Source organism: Semicossyphus pulcher, unplaced genomic scaffold, assembly GCF_022749685.1.
Source record: "Semicossyphus pulcher isolate SPU_LCO1_2020_fin unplaced genomic scaffold, fSemPul1.0.p SCAF_6, whole genome shotgun sequence".
In the NCBI taxonomy this organism is placed as follows: Eukaryota; Metazoa; Chordata; class Actinopteri; order Labriformes; family Labridae; genus Semicossyphus; species Semicossyphus pulcher.
In genome coordinates this window covers 14,130,286-14,152,953 of record NW_027211737.1, presented here as the reverse complement: position 1 = coordinate 14,152,953, position 22,668 = coordinate 14,130,286, and the positions used below count along the sequence as shown (strand labels likewise).

Sequence of the window (22,668 nt, the reverse complement as noted above, 5' to 3'; positions counted from 1 at the left end):
AACATATTTTCATCCCATTGAAGGTAACTTTGCACTGAAAGTTGTAATTTCCTGCTCTATGGGGATTGTTTTTTACTACAATACTACATTATATCAGGGTATTATGCCACTGGGTCTGTGAATGGGAGAAAAGTTTTGATAAAGTTTCTGCCACTCTTCGTAGTTCGCATATGTACCCCTTAGTGGTTATAAGAAGCCATTGCAGTGTTTTCAGACTCAACAAGAACCCATGATCATTTATTCATGTCCCCTGCAGCACTGCGGACCTGTCGCTCCTGCCATGTCTGATGACTCTGTGTGTCCTTGTTCACCCACTGTTAAGCAATCTGTTGCCTTTGCTGTATTCTTCAGTGAAATGAACGGCCTGTCCTGACCACAGGAAATCATTTGTTATAGTGGCGCTTTCATCTTTTCCCCCGTCTGTTTCCTTATGATGCTCTCTGCGTTCCAGCACCCTTATTGCACAAAATGACAGCGGAAACAGCAGGACAGTTGCTTTGCTCCACACGATGTCACTTTGACCTTTTTGACCATTCCTCTTCGCTGTGTCTGCTTATTGCTGTTTTTGGACACGTCTTTGGAGCTGATTTGGCTTTAAAGGCCACCGTTGTCTTCTCCTTATCTTTGCTCATGTTTCTGCACGCTGCATGTGTTTAGCTTAATTTTGCTCCATATTTTGGTTGTAGTGTTGAATATTCATGCAGGCTTGTAAGCTGACTAAATGGGCTCCTGGAATACATTTTGTACCTGCACAGAAAGCAGATGGCAGAATACATTATGTTCATTACCTTGCTGCGGCTGGCAGATGGCTGCAGAAAACATATTGCCTATATCAACCTTATTATCAACAACTGGCCAGACTGGACCTCCTCTAGCACTACTCACCAGTTACATGTCTTCTTCCTTACAAACACCTTGTTTGTTAAAAGTTTCATGAGGTTTAGGGACTTTAGGAGAATTTGATTCAGAAAGTTTGTTGTAAACTTTAGCTTTAAACATGGACTACAATATGGTTGGGTTAAAAAAAAAGTACTGTTATCCGTACTGCATAAAAGCTTCTGCACAATACTGCACTGGATCAATGTGATAGACTTAGAAAATAGAATTATTGGAGGTTCTAGGTCTCCAACTGTGGGATTGTATCTTCTCACAAACCAATTAAGATTTTCTCTGGCAGACCCAAGTGTTTGTTTGTCATCGTTTCTTAAGAAGAAGATCCCAAGCAAGATTAAAGAGAGACACATTCTGTAGGCACAGAGGTAGGAAGCATGCAACACTGTTTCTGCTGCACTCATTTTGAGAGAGTTGTTTCGGAAGCCCCCAAACTGCAGGTTATGATACATAACTTGCATTGTAGCGACTATGATAGTTAAGAGCCGCTAAGATGCTAAGTGGGTTCGTTACTTTGACACGTTCATACACAAAAACAATACTCAGTCCAGATGCATGCAACTGTTTATTAAAGTAATAATCTTGAAGATTTTCATTTAAATAAATGTCTGTCGCCCAATGGTGATTGAGCCTGTGGCCCACTGATGAAAGCCTTTGCATTTGCAGTATAGTATTATTACAAACCGGGTGTCTGTGCGACTGTCGTTGAAAAAACTCACAAGCAGCGTCCAGTCAGTGATGCGTTTTCCATCACCCAGCAGTGGTCGGTCTGCCAGAGAGGGTAGGCGGAGCTAAGCGGCTGCTTTTCCGGTCTCTGCAAGTGTTGCGAGTAAACAGTAATCTATTATGGCATCCCACAATTCCCACAATTAACGTTTATCGCCACAGGTGCCGCCAAAAAGAACGAAACTGAGATCTTCGAGATTATAACTTTAAACTAAACTAACAACCGACAAAAAATTTAACGTGGCGTGACATTCAACAGAAAATATCTGAGCCTAACTCACCCTCTTTGTCTGAGCTCCCGCCACCCAACTAAACAGGTAAAGGTGAAACCACACCCAGGTGCCAATTACTGGAAGTGATTAAACCACAGAAGGAGTGCAACGAAACAAATGATAATCAACATAGTAATAAAGCACATTATGGCTCCTACATGTAGGAATAAACTAACACTTTGGTTTGAATACAAAGTTATTCCTTTGGGCTTGTGTTTCCTTAAAATAAATCAAAGTCTACTTTTCTGCTCATCACAAGAATGATCAGCCTATACCTAATAGTGATTTTATTCTATTTTCCCTACCTGGACAATATGTATAGGTCCAAATAAATAAAACTATCCTATGCATAACATAAAAAAACTGTGGTTTCTATGTTTATCTTATACCCTCTATCATTGTGTGACCTTTTATATTTATTGTGGGGCTCCCTTGGTTGGTTCTGACCTCTTAAAAGGACGTCATTGCAGAGGAATTACCGCAACCTCAAATTAAACAGAATACAGTGACAATTTTCTTGAGTTTAAAGTTCAAACATATCTTCCTTTACTTCACTCAACATTAAAATAGTTTATATATACATATATGTATGTATTCACAGGTCTATCAGTGCATAATACCTTTCCCCTGAGTGAAAGCACTGCTATCTTGGGTGTCGTGAATTAGCTACCCTGTCATTTTGAATGAAGTAAACAACTATTGTAGGTGTTGGATTCGGCTACACTGTCAGCACGTATTACTTTCAAACTTTTCATGCAGTTCTTAGTCTGGGTGTATGTATAGATGCTGTGTGTGTGTGTGCGTGTGTCAGCAAGCAGGTGTGTGCAAGTTCCTTTCTTTGCATCTTTCCGAGGAAGTCTCTCTCAAGTTTCTCTTTTTTCCTCTTCACCTCTCACTCGCCTGTGTGTTTAACGTCTAAGTGTTTGTGTACTTCTCAGTGCCATACAGCTGCTACTCTAGGTGTAAAGGTCTGTTACCATGCCAGCTTACATCACTGTCGCATGTATACCCTACTGTGTGTATGTCGGGTTTAAAACTAGTTTTCTGTTATCCTCATCTGCAGCCCCACGCGTATGACACCATAACTTTTACTTATCCTCCTCAACCCCTCTTTTTTATATCAAACTCTTTCGCTTCACAGTCGGATGAACTTGTGTATAAACTTTAACATTTTGGCCAATTTGCAAAGCTGTCATTCCTCATTCCCAACACATTTGCGCATATGAGCATGTTCAGTTTCCGATTACACAACTTATCGTGTCACTGAGGGTTGTTTTCTGTCTGCTCCATGTACCAAGACGCCATTAGCCATAGTCAGACTCCAGCGTTGACACACACTTACTTGCTAAAAGTCAATTCTTTGCTCTCCACTCTCCAGTGTGTAATTGTCTCCAAATGGTCCAAAGTGTTATGTTTTTGGAAATGTTCCCTTCCGGGCGTTTTTTCCTTTTGAATGTATAACCATATCTTTGCTGAATGCCTCATTGATACCTTTAACAGAGTGAATTGTTTTTAAGTTTGCACTTGCCGAGCTGCTTAGAGCGTATCTGCTCTATTAGGATGATGAAATGTTCAGCTTCTTTTCTTGCGCTTTTACAGCAGCTGTCGTTTCCATTTAGATCCTTTTTGCCTGCAGCCTCAAGAGCCCTGCTAATGTTAAGCATGAATCTCTACAAGTTACTTTTTTTGAACGAATCCATATTACACTGAAGTATAAAAATAAAAGTTGTATAACCAACAATTTCACAGGTTTCATCCATAGACTGTATAAAAAGATGGACGACATGCCACCTCCCTAAAAGTGAACCCAAAACATGTTTAGCTCCCCCTGCTGACTGGCTGCAGTATAGGTCATAAAGCCCGCCTCCTCCATGTTAACCGATGCGTCATGAATCAAACTATAAAATCGAAATACATGCCAAATAAATGTTTCTCAAACATGGCTTCTGTCATTATAGTTAGTTCTTATCATGCTGATTTAAGTCCAAGTGTTCATTTTTCAGACAAGTTTAGTTTTAATTAGTTATTTGATGCTGTAAAAAGGATGATTGACAGCTCTGTTGACAAATCCTGCTCCTGCAGCTGATCTGTTCCGGATGAGCAGAGTAGAGGACAAACGGCGAGAGGAGACGTAACAAAAACAGTCACCACAGCCATTGAAGTTTCCATACCTGTGAAAGTTTCATTCAGATCAACACAAAGAAGCTGTTCTGCTGTTAAATACGCCGGCGTGCCGGATCCTTGCTGTGTTTTTCAGTAATTTAATTGTGTGTTTTGGTTAGCAGAAGTGGCTACAGCGGCGCTATACAACTATCGCTACTCTGTAGCTCTGGCTGTGACGTCACCATCACAAGATGGCAGCACCTATATCGGGGGCTATTTTGGCTTCAATTTTGTACAATGAGAGCAGGTGGAGACACGTCGTCCATCTATATATAGTCTTTGGTTTCATCCAGCACTGATGTGTAGGGCTTCACTTTGTCTGTGTTAACCTAAACCACAGACAGCGAAGGTCATACTAAAATGTTGCACAGGCAGCGGCATGCTGAATAATTTAGCTTGTAGTTCTTGTTAATAGATCCTCACAACATTGTGTAAGTGCTGGCTGATAAGCGGCCACTTTTTTTGAAAGCATAAAAAGCTATGTTCATTTGTTGCATCAAAGATAAATCAAAGGGAGAGTTAAAAAAAAAAGAAGCTCTTCCAGCAGGTTTTTTTTTAACCACCAAGATAAATCAGTTTAGATCTTTTTTATGTGTAAGAGCCAAACTAGTTGCAATCAAATGGAGGTTATTATAAAACATCAAACATGTCTTTTGTCTGCTATTTCAAGGACATTTTTACTCTAGTTGGGTGTTTGTACATCAAAGAGGTTGTGTATTTCCAGTATCGTATTGTCTCATCTTGATATATTAAAAAAAAGAATACTATCCTTTTTTTTCCTGGACTTTTTCAATGATTTTTTATCTGTGTTGGGGCGTCTTATTCTCAAGGTTTATTTTGTTCTGCAGTATTATTAAAGATCAATGGATATACAGTGGCTGATATGAATACCCCTACTCCCCTCAGGCTCGTGTTTTATTTGTTGTTTTCATACCATTAGTCATCGTGGATGAATTTCAGAATATTTTGACAGTCTTTAACCGCACCCTGTAAACACTGAACACTTTCAACATCAAAACATGTGTTTCATGATTACACTCTGTGAACAAAGCCAGCAAGAACATCTATCCAGTATGCTGTGCATCTAAATGTGCTCAGCGGGATCATTCATCAACAAATGCCTTTCTGTTTACCCTCGGCCTGCATATTTTCTGCCACTGCCTGCACTCATCAATTCAACTCTTTTCTCCAATTTGGTAAAGTGCAACATCTGATGTTGTGTTTCAGAGTTGAGCTCCGAGAACCTGCGGACCTGCTTTCAGATCGTAAACGCCTATATATACTTATCTGCCACTGAGTTCCTGCAGGTGAGACATGCACACACAGACACTTGTACTGTTATTAACATCAACAGATGTTGCACATAACTTCCCCTTTTTCATATAATTTTTTCTTCTCACAGAACTATGCAGAATCTTTGTGCCGATCCTTCTGTGATCTGCTGAAAGACATCACGAATGAAGGACAGGTCCAAGTGCTCAAGGTACCGTCACTCTGCCCTTCTCTTACACTGAAGTAACTTTATTCTGTTTGTTCTCTCTCTCTGTTTCCTCTGGGATCTTTCTTTCATCCTACCATCTTAAGATCCACCACACTGTTTGTTTGTTTTGTCTGTGTGACTCGGTGATTAGGAGGTGAACTAGAGGTAGCATAAAATGCTATGTACATAAACACACAAACAGAAACAGAAATATACAGCGCTAACTGTGAATTGAAAACAGATATGTTAGAGGAGTCCTGCTTTTCTCACTGCTAATCGGCTCAGTCCAACATCGAAATAATAAAAATTATAATTAATTAATTTTCTGTTAAAATTAAACCTAGTAAGTCAGAATTGTTCAGAAGGTTGGATCTCTTCAAGAAATGGTTTTCATTAACATTTTCAAACTGACAACACAGTACCACCAAGACTGCTCTGATAAAGTTACTTAATGATAATCCTCTGATTGCTGATGCCAGCCTTGGTGCTGCTGGAGGTGTGAGAGTATCTGTTGACGATAAATTGCTTCTGGAGACTGTTCTTATCATAAAGGCTATAAAAAGCAATAAAGCAACAAATATGAGACAATCGCTGAATGGGTGGCGTCCCTCAGAGTCTAGTTCTTGGTCCTTTCTTTAAAGAAGGAGTATTAAGCTGTTTCACATTTTAAGACATAATGTTACAATGTTGGATGTCCAAACTAAACGTGGTTGAAGTTTCAAATCTGTAGGTAAAAGTTTGTTGGAGTAATCCCCAGGCTTCTCAGGCTACAGGCTGCTGTGAACGCCAGGTTTCACACTGTTTTTTCTACACGCTGCACTTTGTGACGCCTCTGCAGGCTTCAGAGAGCTGTCCAATCAGAAGAAAGTGGGCTTGTAGGGGCGGGGTTTCTTAAAGGGACAGAGTGAGACTGAGTCGTTTCAGGCAGAGGCTGTATGAGGGCCTGCACAGAGCACCAGTGTGAGAAAAATGAGGATTTTTTTAAACTTCAAATTATGCTTAGCTACTCCACAGGTATCACAGAGTGAAATATGAAGCTTAAAATAAGCATTATACCCCCCCTTTAAATACATTTTAGACGAACAGTGTATCTTTTATTAAAAAGCAAAGTACAAATAAATAAATGTTTTCATGCATGTTTTCATTGCTGTTCATTTTCTCACTTTAAACTGAAATTTTGATGCAAGATGCAATCAGAACATGCGATAAATGAGGGGTAAGATAGGCTGGACCAATTCTCTTAGGCCTACACAGCATCATGTGTATGTGCGTACATGTCAGTGTAGTACTGCACGTGTCATCCATTGCAGCAATAACTGCTGCTTGCACTGCTTCAGTAGTATAAGTATGCAAAACGGCAATAAGACCACAGAGCTTTGGCTTAAGAAAGCTCAGTGACATTATAGCATATCCTGCTAATCCTTTGTTCTGAGGGAAGGAGAGCCAGCAGACAATAAAACTGTCAACCCATAACTTCTTTGAAAAGTTCATATGCAGCGTAGCATCTCAATGTCTGTCTTTGTGCATCGGGTTTGGTCGCTGACCTTTGAGTTAAATATTCTCAACTAAGGTGTAATTTGTTTAACTGTCATTAGCAATGTTGCTGTTCTAAATCACTGGAGACCTTATGGGAACTAAATGATCCTTCTCAAATATTTGTTGAAAGATATTACTGCATATTTCTAAAACATCGAAACAACCACAGGCCACTTTCTTGCTTTCTCCCGCTAACTTTCCATCCCGCCATTTGAGCTGTCTTTACATCGCTCTGTGTCTGATCCGTACTGACTCTTTCTCCTTCTCCGGCTGCTTCCGACTTCGGTTCTCCTGTTTATCCTTGCTGCTGTTCCATTCTCCCCCTCTCTGAGAACAGTCCCTCATCCTCCCTCTCCGTCTGTCTCGGCAGGTGGTAGAGATAGCTTTAAAGGTTAGCCCCATACTGGGAGCCCACATGTTCCAGCCCCTGCTGCCAGCTGTCTTCAGAGGTATCGTGGACGGTGAGGTGAGTTTTACCTTTACATCCTGTGCAGATCTGGACTGGGTTTAAGTAACAGGACAAACCAGGAGAGATATGTCATATAACCTGTGGTGCAAGTCCCTCGTTTTCCATCTTAACGTTTATGAATGTAACCTTATAAAATCTTTCAAATTGTCACTTAATAAGCGAATGTTCCTGCTGTACTTTCAGTTTGTCCTTTCCTGTCAAGTGAAAATGAATTCTTACAGAGATTAGACTGACATTTGATGATAGTTTAGCTCAGTTAAAGGTTAAAAAGGCTACCTTCCAAGGATTCTGCTGTGTCAGTGTACCTATCTCCCTTCTCCTCATCATGCTTAATGACCTTTGCAAAGCATTCATGCGTGTTATGCTCCTGAAGCCATCATGCCTGATTGTGTACTCACATTGCATCTGTGTGTGTTGTGCAGAGATACCCCGTGGTGATGTCCACCTACCTGGGAATCATGGGCCGCGTCCTGCTCCAGAACTCCAGTTTCTTCTCCTCTCTGCTCACTCAAATGGCCACCGAGTGCAGCCAGAAGGTGAGACTCGACGCTTGCCCTTCATTTCTGCCCCCTCAGCACAGTCTCTTTTTGAATGTATGTGATTTTCATAGCTGCAAAGTGCCTGTTAAAAGGGAATCATCCTGATGAGGCTAAACGTAATGAGCCAAGGAATCGGAAATGGCAAAACGCTCAAAAGTTTAGAGTCATGCCCTTTCACTTTGAAACTCTGACATTGTTTTAGGTGTCCGAAACAGCAGCAACAACATTGCCCTTTATTGTAATAAATTACAAGCCTTGAGTTGTCTCCTTAAGTTGCCTCTCCATCGTTTCAATCTCCTATTTTTGGATGGCAATGCAGGGAGGTAAATTTAGGCCAAACAAGCACAGAAGGTTGTTTTTTTTCAGACTTCTATCACAAGCGTAGACACATTTTTACACATTAACATCAGTGCACTCTGTCTAAAGTTTCTCTTTGTCTCCTTTCTTCTCCATTTTAACCCTTCGTCTCTTTTCTGTCTCTCGTCCTTCGTCCTCATCCCTCCTCATCAGATGGACCAGTTACTGGGCAGCGTAATAGAGATGTGGGTGGACCGCATGGACAACATCACTCAGCCTGAAAGGAGAAAGCTGTCATCGCTGGCTCTGCTCTCCCTCCTACCATCTGACAACAGGTGAGAAACACCTGTCATTCATTCATGTGCAGATGGGGCTTTTGAGCTGGTGAAAAGAGGATAGCACGCTTCCTGTTAGCCTAGCTGACAAAAGGGCAAATGAGGAGAAATTGAGGAGACATGCTTGACACAGTACATATTCAGCTTCTTTTTTTTTATCTTTACAGGCTTTAGCTGGTGGAATTATCTTTCTGTGGCAGGTCTAATAAAGACAACAGATTTACAGCTTCACCAGTGGTTCTCACCATATGGTTGTCACTAATATGTGATAGCTACACAGAACAAGATTATACTCACAGTGCAGGCAGTGCTTTGCATAGTGTTTACAGAACGTAGAGTCTGTTGTGAGAGAGACAACTTTATGTGAAACAGAAGAGTGGCTACACAGTTTGAAATACAACTACACAAACATGTTATTCTGTCTGACTTATTATGTATCTTTTTGACGTAAAGCCAGGCAGTAATGAACGATATGCAAAGTTGTCAAGAAACTAAATCTCTAAATGATAGGGTTTAAATGAGGTCATGTGTATGTGCCTCTGAGTTAAAGGTATAATAAGTAGGATTTTCCCCGAAAAATATATATAGATTTTTACAAGACCCTTGCAGACCCTTGTGAGACCCTTCCCTCTGCATCTATTCTGTTGTTTTGCTTTGCACGGGATGTTTTCTGGAGGGGCGCTGTTGTGGTTCCCTGAGCCAATCACAGCGTATAGGTGAGTGTGGGAGTGGTTCAAATTAGCAACTGGGCCCCATTCAGACCGGCAAACATGGTGAAAGAGCGATGCAGAGGTGGCCGTCTTTCTGTTGGACAGGTAGGTGCCTCAAACCGGGTAGGACAAGCTAACTAGCAGTTAGCATGCTAGCGCAACGGTCGGTGTTAGCTCGGCGGGGTGGGAGTGTTCTCGCAAGAGAAACTGAGAGTAAGCTTCTGGTGAAGAAGAGCCCAGGAGGAGGGGTCCAGTTTGAATGTGTTGTTGACAAAATGCAAGGAAAAATCCTACTTATTAACTCTTAAGTTTGTGCGTCCACTTGTGCCTGGGTATGTGTGAAATTTTACAATGTATGTTTTACAAACTGTATTAGACTAGATCAAAATGATACATGTAAAACCAACATGTTATACGATGGGAAAAAATGGATTCAAGTTTCTTGTGAGAGAAGTGCTCTCTCTGTGCTTCAGTCAGCACATATGAGGCTGTTATCTCCACCTCAGTTTGACAGGTGCAAAGTAGGCTGTGTACAATTCTATAAAAAATGGATATTCTATACTTTGCATCAAATGAGTTTTCTCATTTTATTTTTGAATCGAAACTTTACTTGAAGTGGTTCAAAGGAGTCACCGTAGGGTTTAATGATAAACTTTTCCTCTGATGTCCCAACTCAGATTACAGTGATGCATGTTTTTTATCAAGATGTTGGGAAGCTCAGTTCTCTGCAATCCAGATATGGTAATCAGAGATATAGACAGGCATGAAATCGCCCTCACTCTGGTTTCCAAAAGCAAATGATTATGACAGCACTGCCTAGTTAAGTGCTGCTTGAAAACTCAACTTTCTCACATTCGCACATACAGACATAACTACAATTTGCAGAGGTCCATTCGTTGACCTGAATACAATCACATTTTTCAAACACTTTAATTAATGTATTTATGTTATTGAACAATTAACCTCAATCATAATGGTTTAAATACTAAAATATATGTTCACATTAATTATAAAAGTGCTGTGAAACAATGCTTTATTGAAAAATAAGTAATCATGGGGATAAAGGGAACTTTAGCAAAGCTGTTCTAGCAAGCTAGCCTTTCTTAGCAACACAAATTAGCTGTCCTGTCTAGCAAGACAGAAGGTAAGAGCTTATTAGAGAACAGTGTAGATTAAATATGTGATAAATCATGCGTCCTTTCACTTGCTATTATATCATCATCTGCATTTACAGATTATTTACAAACTTCATTTTACAGTGAGTTTTTTAAGGTCTTGTGTCATAAGAAAACATGATGTTATCTGCATAATAAATAGGAGATCAATGGCTTTTTGTCTTCATAAGAATATTGAATAAATTAAGTAATACTGATGATATTTTCATTAAAATGTACTTGACTTGCGACCTTAAACGACTTAACTTTACCTCTGTAAGTTTGATGTCTTAAAAAGAAAATATACTCCACTATTCTTCACTCAGTTTATACACCATACAGAAAAAGGCACGACTGGGAATTAGCCTCAGGGCATAAAGCAAAAGGACACTGCCAGAGGGCTGCGAAACAGCTGCAGGGATGTGATACAAAGGGAAGTATTCACTTCGGCTTTTCTTATCACTCATTGTAGGATATGGTGTTTCACTCCGGTGGACCAGTCGAGAACGTCACATAAGAGAAAACTTTCTTTTATACACATGCAGCCTGTTGCAGCAGCTGTGTGTACGCTCAAACTTCGCCAACATAAATTATAACGAAAAATGTCATTTTTTCATGACTAACATAAAAAGCAGTTGCAGCACGGGGATAAGCTACAACATAACTCTAAGTAACAAGTAAATAGCAACTCATGTCCCTCGGGTTGGTGTCAATTCTAAAATGTCACAGAGTAGTAAACAGCACAGTCACACATCATTTTTCATTACTTACATGCCATTTTGCAGCACAATAATACAGCTAAAGGCCTAATTTATTGATAGAAAAATTCAATATTGACAAAGCTTAATGTGGCGGCATCAATGGCAATAAACCGTAAGTGCGGGAGCACACTTCCCAGATATCCAAACAGTGTCGCATGTGTGACGTCTACGGTTGGCTCCCTTTGTAATGGTTGTAACTCTTGCTTGTCCTCGCTGACGGTCGCTTTCCTTTTCAGACTGTTTGCCTTCATCTGAGCGTCAAATTAGTTTCTTTTTCTTTGGATTCTTACTTATTTTTGAAGTTATATCTGTAGTCATCGATCTTTTCTTTGTTTGTTCAGCCATAGTAGATTACTGTTTACTTGCTACAAAGTTGCCACAGACACCCGTTCTGTAATACTGCAAATGCAAAGGCTTTCATCAGTGGGCCATAGGCTCAATGTCAGCTTTTTTGAATTTGTCCAAGAACAGTTGTCGATGTGACAGCCTAACAACTAACACAGTAGGCAATAGATGTTATTGAATTGTTTTTGTGCGTTAGATATATCAGGTTCAGATAACCCTCACAGCGCTTGACAGATTTTATATGTTTTTCACATATTTTTTAGCTCTGGCCCGACGCAGCTGTTCAATCTGAGGCTTCAACTGTTGGTTATTTTGTTCAGTATAATACCACACCAGACTCATATTACAGCCTGCTTGGGTCTTAATTTTTACCTGCAAGAGGCACCTTTGACAGAGGTTTCTTAAGGGCCTGCAGTCGGCTAGATGGCTAGACATGAAGACAAATAAATCCAGCAGTTTCTTTCTTTGTGTTTAACTGCATTTTTTTTTACTTCTTCATTTAACCAGACGAAGGAATTTATTCAGCTAGTTAGCAACAGCTCGGCTTCCAGCCCCCAAAGCCCAAACATAGAGCATCGGAGCGACACAGATTTAAAAGATGAAACTGCTTTACTCACAGTTTCACCAGTTTAAATCATCAGGTGTGTTTGTTTTAGAGAAGAGCAGACCTCTGCGGACCTCTGCGGATCATTCAGCCCTCAGGAGAAAAACCCTGAATGATGGAGATAGAACGGTCTTTTGGAGGCTGATGGCCACCCAGTCTGTTGCACCCGCATTGACCCGTACGATGACGCAGCTAAAAAAGTGGTGAAATTTGACGGAGAAATTTGACGAAAAGCAAGTCGACTCAGCGTCTTCACGACCGATGATTCGACTCATTACATTTTAGGGGGCAGCTCTACTCACATTACACTTCACAGAATGATCTTATTAAACCTGTCAGCTACTTTTTAACTCACTGATAGGTTTCAGTCATTGAGCGTTTTAATGTCCCGTTTGTCCTTAGATAAATTGAACTTCTTACTCTATCAAACTTTTGTGCTATCCAGGCGCACTAGAAGCGTACATTCAGTATTTAGCATGCACAGCCGGGAGGTCATTTTCACAGAAGACTGCGTTAGTCATCAGAAGCCCTTGCTCAGCCTTTCTTTTGCAGTCCCAGTTCATCATCATTGACAGTTTGCTTTACTATGGCAGAGCTTCCGTTAAGAAATGTCAATAGTACTCTACGAGAACAAGGAGCTTAATAAATCAATATGCACATATTTGTTCCCTGAAGCTGCTGTGCTCATCTTTTGTCTAATGATGATTATAAGAGTGTCTGCTCAGAGTTGGTACATAATGTTCAGAGGAATCAAATATTCTGTTTGTACTGATTCAGTATTTTTTCCTCATCACAAGTTTTTTAATGCAGACGATGCTTTTTTGTAGCACTCAGGTTGGAATTAAACAGTGCAACAGCCCATTGAGATAGAAATGTTAACCGCTGTAGGCTATTACATTGTAGTTAATAATTACTAATAAATCAATCTCAGATCCCATCATCTATAGTCTAACGACGATAAAGCCTCTGGGGACAGCGGTGAACATGCCGGGCGTGTAGCCAGTGGTTAGCATAAACGACTTCCACTCAAGAGAAACAGTTTTTCTTGTAATCGACTTCAATTAACGGGTCTTACCTTTGCTGAAATTTCAACATCATGATGCAGATTAGTTTAAAGTCAAAATGAAGCTTTGACAGGTCTGTCCTCAAGAGGAGAAGAAAACTGATGTATTTGAGGAAGTCGGGAAATCTGAACGGCTTGGGAAGGGAATGTATCTTAAGTTGAATTTTTTATCTATATCAGATTGTTAGCTGTTAGCATTCAGATGTCAGATGTTTATAGAGATTAATAAGAAGCTAATTGTTGTCAGATGGCGCTAATGGGAGCCGGGATGTCTTTACGGTGGATTACATTCAGCCTGCTTTTGCTCTCCACACGGACTGTTTTACCTGCATACGCCGCAGCCTGCTGATTGGTCAATATTACTCGGACTACAAGCATAGTTCAACCAGAACACTTGCCTTCCCGGAAATCCATGTCCCTGCCTAATAGAGATTACTATTAAATCAATAGAGATTACTCGTAAATCAACCCTTCATTTTTAGATTATGCAATTTTCCGGCCTTTTTTGTTGTTTTTATTCCCATATATGTTCTTAAAAATCTATATTTTTTCTTAATTCTTTATCCGTATGGGTAATTTCTCAGAACTCTCATCAATATAATTACAAGCTTTATGTGACTGGCACACACTCTGAATTCAATTAGCTGGTGCAATGGATGCAGCACAATCAAGGAAGTTTTACTCCTCTTTAACTCCTGCGTTAGTCATGCCCTTACTGCTTATTACCACCAGAGCACTTGGGCTATTAAGGGTCTACTCTAATGATCCAAAATCAATGATGCTCAGCAGCATCAAATGTAATCAGTGATGCTTATTTGAAATCCATTTGCAACAAGCTCAGCTTGAATAAATCCAATATACATGTCTTTTTAAAAGGAAATAACAGGAGGAGGAAGTGTTATTTATGTGTGGCACTGCTTTCCCAAAGAGAGATTTTACTATAATTGCTTAATTTATAATTGCAACTGAATAAAACAAAAAAAAAAAAACTAGAATCTTCGATGATGAAAAATGTAATTGCTGAAAACATTCAGATTTCTCTTTTGGATTAAAACGCTGGAGGGAGAAATTCACATTTCATTTCCTGAGCAGCCTTTATTGCTCACCTCCCGGCAGCCTCCCTCTGTTAATGGAATGAGTGTGACACAGGGACAGTTGTTTTAGATGAGGACTTTATTGCTGTGACTTGTTTGCCTTTGCCCACAGCACTTCGGCTCTCAGATCATGTTTCCACTTTCATTGATTTGAATGGCAGGCACAGAGGCGTAGCATTAGTCAGCCATTAGAAAGTAATCACTGGAGAGGTGTTGGGCTGGATGGAATTACAACTGACTGACATGTTTAAATATGTGATAGAGGAGCTTTAATACCGTGCAGGCGTTGCTCTGGCTGCCAATTTAAGACTATTATTGGGAGATTTTGGGCAGAGGTGTTCTTCTATGTATTTTACCCTCCCAGGATATTGGAGGTAAAATATTGCTTGCTGAAAGTAACAATGATTTATAATTCACCTGGAAAAGTTTCATCCACTTTTATCAAAAATTGCCTACAGTGTTTACTAGCCTCAAATCTACCTTTTTCTTATCTTCAACTTCTCATAAACTAAGACTTAAACTTTTATATCCGCTTTGAAATTCAGTCTCAGCTGGACAACTACAATTTCTTCTCATGTCAGCTGGAAAATAGGATTGTGCTGCGCAGCCATACGCTGGCTGGATGTATACTGTTGCTCAGCTTTCTCTTCATTCCCGTCCTGATGGCATTATTACCAGCATGAGCATATGCTTCAGTAGCACAGAGGTAAGAGAGAGGTCCACATAAACTGGCTGGGTATGTGTCTGTCATGCACTGATTCCCCATTTTTTGCCAGACTTCATGCTCAGTGAACTTTCTGCAGCATCGCCTGGGGTCCACCCAGCCCAGTACTTGAACTGACAGAACCTTTGATGCATCAGTGGCCATACCCACACATTCACTCAGCTTGTGTCTTTGTTTTCTTTTCCCTCACTGCTTTTTATTCCTACTGAAAAGGGGAAACCCAGTACTTTTCCATTGCTTTTAAAGAATGAATCGAATAATTCATCAATGACTGCTACTCGTCCCCGAGCTTGGGTGGTGGGTTGTGGTTATCTCAGGTTCTGCGAGCCAGCTAGCCCCAGGCTCTGAAATGCTTCTTCTCTTGAAGGATCACTCAGGCCGATACAATAAAACATTTAAATCTTTGAGTGAATTAAGACAGATCTGATTTTTATTCCTCATGCTTAATGAATTTGGCCTTTGAAACAAAGTAAGTCCCTTTATTGCTGGGAAATCACCACAATCACATGTTTTATTCCCCTGCATTTCCACATGATGCCATTCTTGCTTTTTGACATTGTTTGAGTAAAATGTTTGAATATGTTCCTTCCCAAAGGCCAAAGGGTAAATGGTGAGAGATGCATCAAAACAGGACAATCTGGAAATGTGTGCTATGATGGGAGTTGATGGATGGCATCCATAACACTTCTCTGAATGGCCATATGTTGTTTCGACGGACAATTCATCACTTTTACTGTTGCTCTCTGTGCTGCTGTTGCTCTTGATGACCATTTGTTTCTCTGGACAAATACCCATTTCTCTATATCACTTTCATTCAATCTAATTCAAACCCCGGACACATAATCACACAGCTGTTGAAGTAATGATCTCATGAGCCTGTGTCCTTTGTGTGTTCTCAGTGTGATCCAGGACAAATTCTGTGGCATCATCAACATCAGTGTGGAGGCGCTGCATGATGTCATGACAGAAGAACCAGAAACAGGCACCTTCAAAGAGTAAGTAACCATCTTTCTTTTCAACTGAAAAGGAGAAGATCCTGGACTGTATAAAAAGATGGACAACATTAAAGCTCCCTAAAAGTGAGGCCAAAACATTTGGAGTGCCCCCTGCTGACTGGCTGCAGTATAGGTCATAAAGCCCGCCTCCTCCATGTTAACAGATGGGATATGAGTCAAACTATTTCTGTCATAATAGTTAGTTCTTATCATGCTGATTTACGTCCAAGTGTTCATTTTTCTCGAAGTTTTTTTTAATTAGTTATTTGATGCTGTAAAAAGGATGATTGACATCTCTGTTGACAAATACAGCTCCTGCAGATGATCTGTTCCAGAGTAGCAGAGTAGAGGAGGAACGGCGAGAGGAGACGTAACTAAAACAATCACTACAGTCATTGAAGTTTCATATCTGTGAACGTCTGCTTCAGACCAACACAAGAAGCTGTTCGGCTGTTAAATACGCCGGGTTGTGCAATCCTTGCTGTTTTTCCAGTAATTTAAGTGTGTGTTTTGGTTAGAGGAAGTGCCGATCTCTAACCGCTGATCTCTACTGCGCAGTCTCTGGATCCAAGTGATGTCACCATTTCAAGATGGCAGCGCCTATTACAGGGGCTATTTTGGCAACAATTCTGAGCAATGAGAGCAGATAGAAAGACAATGGACAATGCATCTCCATCTGCTCTCATTGTACGAGTGAGATCGCCCCTGTGATAGGCGCTGCCATCTTGCGATGGTGACGTCATTTGGAGCCAGAGCTGCGCAGTAGAGATCGGCAGGTGGAGCCGTCGTAGCCACTTCCATTAACCAAAAAACACACTTAAAATGGTTGAAAAAGGATCCCGCACGCTGGCATGTGTAACAGCAGAACAGCTTCTTTGTGTTGGTCTGAAGCAGACGTTCACAGACATGGAAACTTCAATGACTGTAGTGATTGTTTTTGTTACGTCTCCTCTCGCCGTTCGTCCTCCACTCTGCAAATCTGGAAAAGATCGGCTGCAGGAGGCGTATTGCTCAACAGAGCTGTCAATCATCCTTTTTACAGCATCAAATAACTAATTAAAAATAAACTCGTCAGAAAAATGAACACATGGACATAAATCGTACTGTAATGACTGAAACCATGTTTGAGAAGCATTTATTCGTCGTGTATTTTGATTTTATAGTTTGACCCATGTCCCTTCTGTTAACATGAGGAGGCGGGCTTTATGACCTATACTGCAGCCAGTCAGCAGGGGGCGATAGAGAAGTTTTGGCTTCACTTTTAGGGAGCTGTCGTGTCATCCATCTTTTTATACAGTCTATGCGTCCAACACATGCAGCTCAAAGCTTCCAGTCATTCTTTTCATGAGTTTGCGCAACTTTGTGATTTTGACAAAGCTCATGTGTGATGAATGACGACAGCTGAAGAATTTGTTCGGAAAGCATCAATTGCAGATGTGCTGCTGAAGCCGAAATTTATCAAAAACAAACCTCTGAAGAAAGTTTTTAAATTCATGATATTAAAGCAATCCTTTACACTTGCATCCTGACAGTGCACTGAAGGAGGCAGAGTGGGAGTGTTGGACAGGACACATTTCTCTGGAAAAATAATGGCCTGTGAAATGGCCCAGAAACCACTCGGTCACTATGAAGGGAGACACTAACCACAGCCCCCCTTTGACTGTGAATCTCCTCTGCCCCATTACTCTCCCCTCCGCCTCTCTGTCTCAGTAGCATGGTGCTCATTTCTTAGAAGATGTTAACCTACATGCAGACACCTTTTTACTGCTGTCAAAAACCCTCACCATCACCCTTAGATGTGCCAGTGTGAAAAGAATTGACTAGTTTGGGAGAAAGGTTAGTGTAAATGCTGCTTTATTGGCTAGTGATGTGTTGAATTGATTTGGTTCCCTGTGGTGCTTCATGTTTGCAGATGCACGTTTCCTCAGAGTTTTATTCATAGTTTGTAAATGCAATCAACTGAGACAGACAACAGAGGGCTTTGTCATAGTCCCGCTTGTGTTTAGAAATAAAGTTATGTCCGTAATAAACAGACTTTCCTTTCTTCCCCTGGTTGTCATAAGTAGTTTTGAATTGATCTTGCGTGGTGAGGAATAAGAATAAAAAGTCTTTTCTGCCATGACTAAATTCGGTATTCCAAAAAATTCACTCACTTGTCCCTTGACTGCTTTAAAAGTTTGAAAGTCTATTGTAATGTACTGAACTTTACAGGAAAAATAGAGCAACGTTTGATACCTAAAATGAAAGGATCTAACTAGGGCTGCACGGTAAGTGCAATAGTCACATCGCAGGACGTGCGATAGTGAAGCAAATTTAGTAAAATAGGTCAAGCTGTTACTTTTTTCTTGCTCGGTGCAAATGATATTACATCAGTGCAGCTCTTCATCAGAGCACATGGAGAACTGACCGCTGTGCTGCAGAGTCTGTGTCAGACTGTAAACTGTAAACAAGCACAAAAGCTCACCATCTCCTGCTTCCTGTCGGCACAGACAAATCACCAGCACCGGGACGAGGCGCCACTGTTAACGGGAATACTCTCACTTATAAGCCACCTCGCGCTGGTGCTGGTGAACGCCGTGGCTACGTAAACGGACAGTCCACGGAGCGGACTTGCCGCAGGGTTTTTACTTTTAGCTGCTACACCTGCAGCACACACACAGCGTGAGATTGTGTGTGCTGACAGGAACAACAGAAAGCAGGAGATGTAAGTTTTTGTTTCCAAAAGTTACCATCACTGAGCTGATCACGCTGATTAAACAGACATTTGAACACCGTTACAAATGGGTGTCAGAGTCGATGAACCAAGAGGTAGGTTGATGTGGTTGATAAAAGTAAGAGAGGAGTTTTGTTTTGTTAGAAGCAAATAGACATAAAAGTCCCAAATAATAATAAGTATGATTGTAATTGTTCATATAAACAAGAAAACACACTGCATTTATCTGGTTGAATTTCCTGTATTTCTTTAAAATCATAATACATACCTTAGGAATAAGAATAGTTGTATTTGCAGTTCGACCATGTTTAAACGTTAATGGTCCTAAACAGGAACGCAAGGTTGGCCATAAAATTGTACGTTTTTAAAGTGCAATAAAATCTACAACCTGTAAGTGGATATGGTGAATTTTATGTATATATACATTCCTCCTGCAGTCGTGTTTGTGTCCATCTGATGAATGTAAGTCTAATATTTACTCTTCCTCGGCTCTGCTTTTGGTCCCCGACTCCTGAGGGAAATATGTGGCTCTTTAGCTGCCAAGTGCTTCACTATGTTCAACAGCTAGTAGCTTAATGTGTCTGTCTGCCGTTTTATGTCTTTCCACAGAGAACAGCTGCCTGCTGCAGCTGAAAACATTGATATGAGATCAGTGAGAATGGTCCAGAGCAGCATTTTGAACTTCGTTTTTGTACATTTCATTCGTTAGTTAGAAGAAGTCGTTTTTAGTTAGAATTCCTGTAATCAAAAGTTATCAAAAGCTGCATCTCAAAGTCACCAAGTGTCACATGGAATACCTCCACCACCGTATCATGACTCATAATAAGGAGAAACAAGGACAAAGGCAGAGAAGACCACACGCAGACTTTGGTCTGAGCACAAAGGTTTTGCTGTAATTCTCTCAGTATGCAGATGAAGCAATATGAAAAGCAGACAGCTCTGCTCTAGGGTGCCACAGGGTTCAGCCTTTTTTGTCTGTCTGTGTGTGCGCACGCTGCCTGTTCTGAAATTGCCTCCTGCTGTGCAGGTTTATGTGTGGTTATTAATATTGAGTTGAATATTATTGTGTTTGCAGCTGCATGCTGATGAGCCATTTCGAGGAGCCCAAGCTGAGTGATGATGAGGAGCCACCAACTGAGCAGGACAAGAGGAAGAAGCTGGTCAGTCAATCACACACGCATACAGTAAAGATCAGATTTTGCAATCATTAAAGCCGTCTGTTGCTCCTTTCTCATTTACATTTCAGACAGATAACTTCTGCAATGTAATGCTTTCTGTTCCTCTCAAACCTTAAAAAAGGTTCCTCTTCCCTTGTGATCTACTTTATATTACTCTGCCGCTCATTATGCAAGATTAACATACTCAATAAAACCCCATCATTTGAAACCCAGAAAAAGTGTTCCTCCAGTAAACAGAGAAAAAAAGATGGTTACTTTTAACACTCATTTGTCACGAACCAATTCAGAGCTCCTCTCAGCTCCAGCAGATTTTAATGCACCATAACACATAATTACTTTAAAGTGCATTCTCTGGATGCATGCATGTGTCATAGGTAGTGTGCATGGAGTCACTTTAGGTCGAGTACCTGTAACTGGCCCCTAGGTGGTGTATCGCAATAGAAAGGTACAGAGATGCATATATGCATGAGCATGTATTCTGCATGAGGATTTCTCCCTGTGCAACTCTGTCACGCTGTGGAAGCAAAGTGATTGTAACACTACTTAACATTGTAAAATATTTGTTATTTATGCCATTTAGCCAAGTAAAATTTATATACAAATTTAATTTAATCAGTGTTTGAAAGCGGGAAATACATCTGTGTTTATTTTCTACTGCGACTTTGTGTGCTTTTCTCTCGGTGTTTAAGCGTGTGTGTATTTGCTGGGCGATATCCCAGTGCACTTATCACCTCAGCCCAGACCCTGACTTTTTGCTCCAGGGAATAGAGGAGAGCAGACTTAAAGTCGCACCTCTCTCTGCTCCTTAATGCGTGTGGGTGTGTGTTTGGGGACGTGCATGACTGCATGTGTACGTGTGGCGGGTGTGCCCACGTAAGGCGGTTTTCAGTTTGAGGAGAAAGTTAATGAGGAACGAGACCCGTGACATTTTTGAACGTTTGTTGACTCCAGCTTGGCTCTCTCATGGCTTCTCTCCTTGGACCGTGTGAGCGTATCTGTGTCAATGCATTATTTGGGTAAAAATGTGCATGTTTATGCTGGCTTGAAAGAGCCAGTGAGAGATAGGGGACATTGTTTGTTTGCGAGCATTTTCTCACTGGAAAAAGTGACCTCTAAGTGTCTTGTTTGTGCATCAATTCCTGACATTGATATGTTCGGGCAGAGGACAGACAACTGTGATGAATCAGTCAATACAACTGGAAAGTTTGTGCTCATTCTGCCCGTTCATGCAACTTTTGTGTTGCCTTGTAAAGATAGGTGTCAGGGTCTGAAGCATTTCCAGTCAGGCAGCAAGTGAAGACAAGTGAAGGCCTAGCAATAACAAGCAAATAGATGAAGTTAGAGCTTACGTAGGTTGAGCTCATCGTTAGTCATTAATATGGGAATCATTTCCATCTCTACCATCAATCCCATATAGCAAGAACACAGCAAAACATCACTATTACGTGGTAACTGTTGTATGGTGGCAGAATATGTACACATACTTTCCCTTTACTATCTGGTGCATCCTACTCCTCCTTTTTCATTTCTTCCTTATCTTCCTTCACTTTCTCGTGTATCCTCCCTTCATAAAGCAGCCTCATCTCAGTCTCTCTGCCTGCAGGACATATTTGAATGATTCTACTGTTTTGTCCGCTTGAATTAAAATTTGCTGGTTTCTTTCAGGCCCCTGCAATCTTTCATTAAACATGAATAATCTTGAATACAGGGAAGAATAATAAATTACCTTGATGCTCACATGGCACACTGTAATATTTTCCTCACCGCTCGGTCACTGGTTTACGGTTCCAGTCGCAGGTCTTTTATTTAGCATTGTTAGACAGTGTTTGTATGTTTCCCTTCTTTGTCCAGTATAACCTCCTTTGCCCCATGGTAGTTATTTTCTCTCTGTCTTCTGTCACAAGTAACTGGGCCTGAAAAATTGCTCTCAGGATAATGGTGACTGTACTCTAACGCACAACCTCCCTGGGAAACAATTTGTTCATTTTTTAGAGACATCAACATGGCCGTTTTATGGCTCTGCAAAGGGTCTGACTTTCAACTTTCAGATGCAAATACAGCTAATTGAATATGTATGTGCTTAGTTGTCAGAAATTCAATTGACCCTAAAAAAGAGAAACTTTTCTGCTGACTAAGAAACGTCGTTTTGTGCTAAAATCGGCCAAAAGACAATGAGCAATTTACATCTGTAATTGATATTTAATTATATATACTTGCTTAAGAATTTGTTTGGGACGTTTAAAGTAAAAGAAATAGAATATTATATACTAGTATATACCAGTACTACTAGTATACTAGTCGTGAACCAGCAACAGGTTCATGGGCGTTCATGGGACAGATCCAAGGATCATTGATGCGTGTGGGGAGCAAAGGCTGGCCTATGTTGTCCGATCCATCAGAAGAGCTACTGAAGCTCAAACTGCTGAAAAAGTTAAAGCTGGTTCCGATAGAAAGGTGTCGGAACACACGGTGCATCACAGTTAGTTGCATATGGGGCCGCATAGCCGCAGACCGATCAGGGTGCCCATGCTGACTCCTGTGCATCGCTGAAATCGCCTACAATGGGCACGTGAGCATCAGAACTGGACCACGGAGCGATGGAAGAAGGTGAACTGGTCT

The 22,668-nt window shown here is 40.8% G+C and overlaps 1 protein-coding gene across 1 annotated transcript in view; it reads left to right on the top strand.

Moving 5' to 3' along the window:
- ipo11 (importin 11) overlaps nucleotides 1-22,668 on the top strand; it is a 126,111-nt gene that overhangs the window by 80,064 nt on the left and 23,379 nt on the right. Inside the window, exons 22-28 of the mRNA XM_069683786.1 lie at nucleotides 5,280-5,359; nucleotides 5,455-5,535; nucleotides 7,439-7,534; nucleotides 7,960-8,073; nucleotides 8,587-8,708; nucleotides 16,063-16,158; nucleotides 19,947-20,031. Coding sequence (XP_069539887.1) covers nucleotides 5,280-5,359; nucleotides 5,455-5,535; nucleotides 7,439-7,534; nucleotides 7,960-8,073; nucleotides 8,587-8,708; nucleotides 16,063-16,158; nucleotides 19,947-20,031 — 674 coding nt within the window. The remainder of the gene's footprint in view (nucleotides 1-5,279; nucleotides 5,360-5,454; nucleotides 5,536-7,438; nucleotides 7,535-7,959; nucleotides 8,074-8,586; nucleotides 8,709-16,062; nucleotides 16,159-19,946; nucleotides 20,032-22,668) is intronic.